The sequence below is a fragment of the Pelobates fuscus genome, chromosome 5 (assembly GCF_036172605.1).
Source record: "Pelobates fuscus isolate aPelFus1 chromosome 5, aPelFus1.pri, whole genome shotgun sequence".
Lineage (NCBI taxonomy): Eukaryota > Metazoa > Chordata > Amphibia > Anura > Pelobatidae > Pelobates > Pelobates fuscus.
Window position 1 is genome coordinate 375418794 of NC_086321.1, and position 2390 is coordinate 375421183.

General features: G+C 35.9%; 1 protein-coding gene across 1 annotated transcript; it reads right to left on the reverse strand.

Annotated features, from left to right (window-relative positions):
* Positions 1 to 1121: 1121 nt before the first annotated feature.
* LOC134612302 (olfactory receptor 11L1-like) lies at positions 1122 to 2045 on the reverse strand. The gene has a single exon (XM_063456641.1). It carries the CDS (start codon positions 2043 to 2045, stop codon positions 1122 to 1124), a length of 924 nt encoding a protein of 307 aa, XP_063312711.1.
* Between the last annotated feature and the right edge of the window lie 345 nt (positions 2046 to 2390).

Genomic DNA, 2390 nt, shown 5'->3' on the forward strand with positions numbered 1-2390 from the left:
TGCAGTGGTATACAATCCCCATTTGCAGGATATCCCTCTGGTTTTGGTACACAGTAGAATGATGGTAAATCACAACTGGATAACGATGAGGTAGATCATAGGGGATGACAATAAAACAGCCAATAGTGCTCTCTATATAGATAGGTAAGTATCAATAAGTTAAATAGAAATGTACTTACAATAGAGTGAGCAGACTAACCACTCTATGTATCAAGCCTAGGTGGTATAATCCCCACCAAGGATTTTATTTGGTTGGTAAAAAAACACTTGAGAAAGCCCTAAGGGGAGAAACACGTTGTGGTTTGTATGCTGTTGTTAAAATAAATAATTTTGGCTACCTCACTATCTGCCTTTTAGCCATATATTTTTAGAACATATTATTATTTATTTTTAAAACTTTTACCTGACATCTGGACCTACTGTGGACAACCAACCAAAGAAATTCTTGGTGGGGATTATTCCACCCAGGCTTAATATATAAAGCGGTTAGTCTGCTCACTCTATTGTAACTACATTTCTTTTTAACTTACTGATACATACCTATATATATATATATATATATATATATATATAGAGAGAGAGAGAGAGAGAGAGAGAGCACTATTGGCTGCTTTTCTTGTCATTCCATATGATCTACCTCATCGTTATCCAGTTGTGATTTATCATCATTCTACTGTGTACCAAAACTAGAGAGATATCCTGCAAGTGGGGATTGTATACCACTGCATGCTATTTTACCTAGAGCTGGTTATAGCTCTACTATATGTGAGTTGACATCTTATCTAAGTGTCGTTTGTCCTACCACGTACTACCATATTGCACTATTGGTTTGCCTCTGTTTTTGCTTCCATTTCATATTCTGCTATTAAGCGAAGCTACCAAGAAAGTCCCATACCAGGACTGGAAGATCTATTGCCATCTTTGAGACTGTGCTGTACCATTTTGTATTTTTTATTCTTTTAAGTTTTATTGTGGACTCTTTTTATATGTTGTGGGTTTTTTATTTCTCCTATTGATTTTATTGTTCTTCTTATTATATACTTGTATTTGGAGTATTTTTCTTGGCGCTATTTGTATATTGTTGTTTGACTTATTATAGTGCATATGTATTACAAATGTCTCTAATGTTCAGAAATCTTTCTTAGTGCTGCCCTGATGTCTTGGTTTCTTAGACTGTATACTAAAGGGTTAAACAGGGGGGTAAACACAGTATGCAGCAATGATATAATCTTATTTAAAAGTAATACATGACCTATGGATGGTATCATATACTTTATTATTAATGTGCCATAGAATGCAACAACCACGAGAAGGTGAGAACTGCAGGTCGAAAAGGCTTTCTGTCTTCCAGTTGTAGAAGGGATCCTAAGTATCGTTATGAAGATAAGAACATAAGTTAGTATGATAACACCACATGGACAAATAAACATAGGTGTAGAGATTACAAAGCCTAGAAATTCCACCAGAGACGTGTCAGAACATGAAATCTTTTTGAGAGGGGAGAAGTCACAATATATATGGTCAATGATGTTTCCATCACAGAACTGAAAGTGGGATATAGGTATGATACCTATTAGATTTAGGATAAACCCCAACACCCAGGGCAAGACAAACAGACAGGTGCGTAATGTAATGTCCATGATAGTGATGTAACGCAATGGGACACATATAGCCAGGTATCGATCATAGGACATCACTGTAAGCAGAAAGCATTCTACAAAAATTATACCACTATAGAAATAGCATTGAATAACACAGCCAAGAATTGTCATTCCTTGCCCACCGTGTAAGATTGCTCCCAGCAGGTTGGGGAGAGTATTTATTGTGAGAACAATATCAGACAATGCAAGATGACAAATAAAGATGTACATGGGAGAATGAAGGTGATGACTAATTGAAACTAACAAAATGATCAGAAGATTTCCAGTTATTGTGAATAGGAAAATGTTAAGGAATATGATGAAAATTAAAATGTTGAAGCCATAAAGATTTCCAAAGCCTACAAGTATGAGTTCCGTGACCCTGGATTCATTCCTTCCAGACATAGACTGATCAAGGTTCCTTACTGCATACTGATGTGACATCTTACATTCTATAAAATTATAAAAACATACGTATATTATGTTAATGTACAGAATGGAAATGAAATCCAAGTGTTAACACTCCCTACTAATTATTGTTCTCATATTTTATGTTTTTGGCATGTGGCCCTCCAGCTTCTTTTCTCAGTCTCCATAACTTTGGTTATTGTGACACTGGTCTTTAGAGGTTCTTATCTTATCTTTCCCAGTACGCTCTCATTATCACTTTATTCAGCCCCATCCTTCTCCCCTGGCTCATCCTCTTTATGATAAATCTTTCTTTGTATCTCCTCATCAGCTCCTCACTTC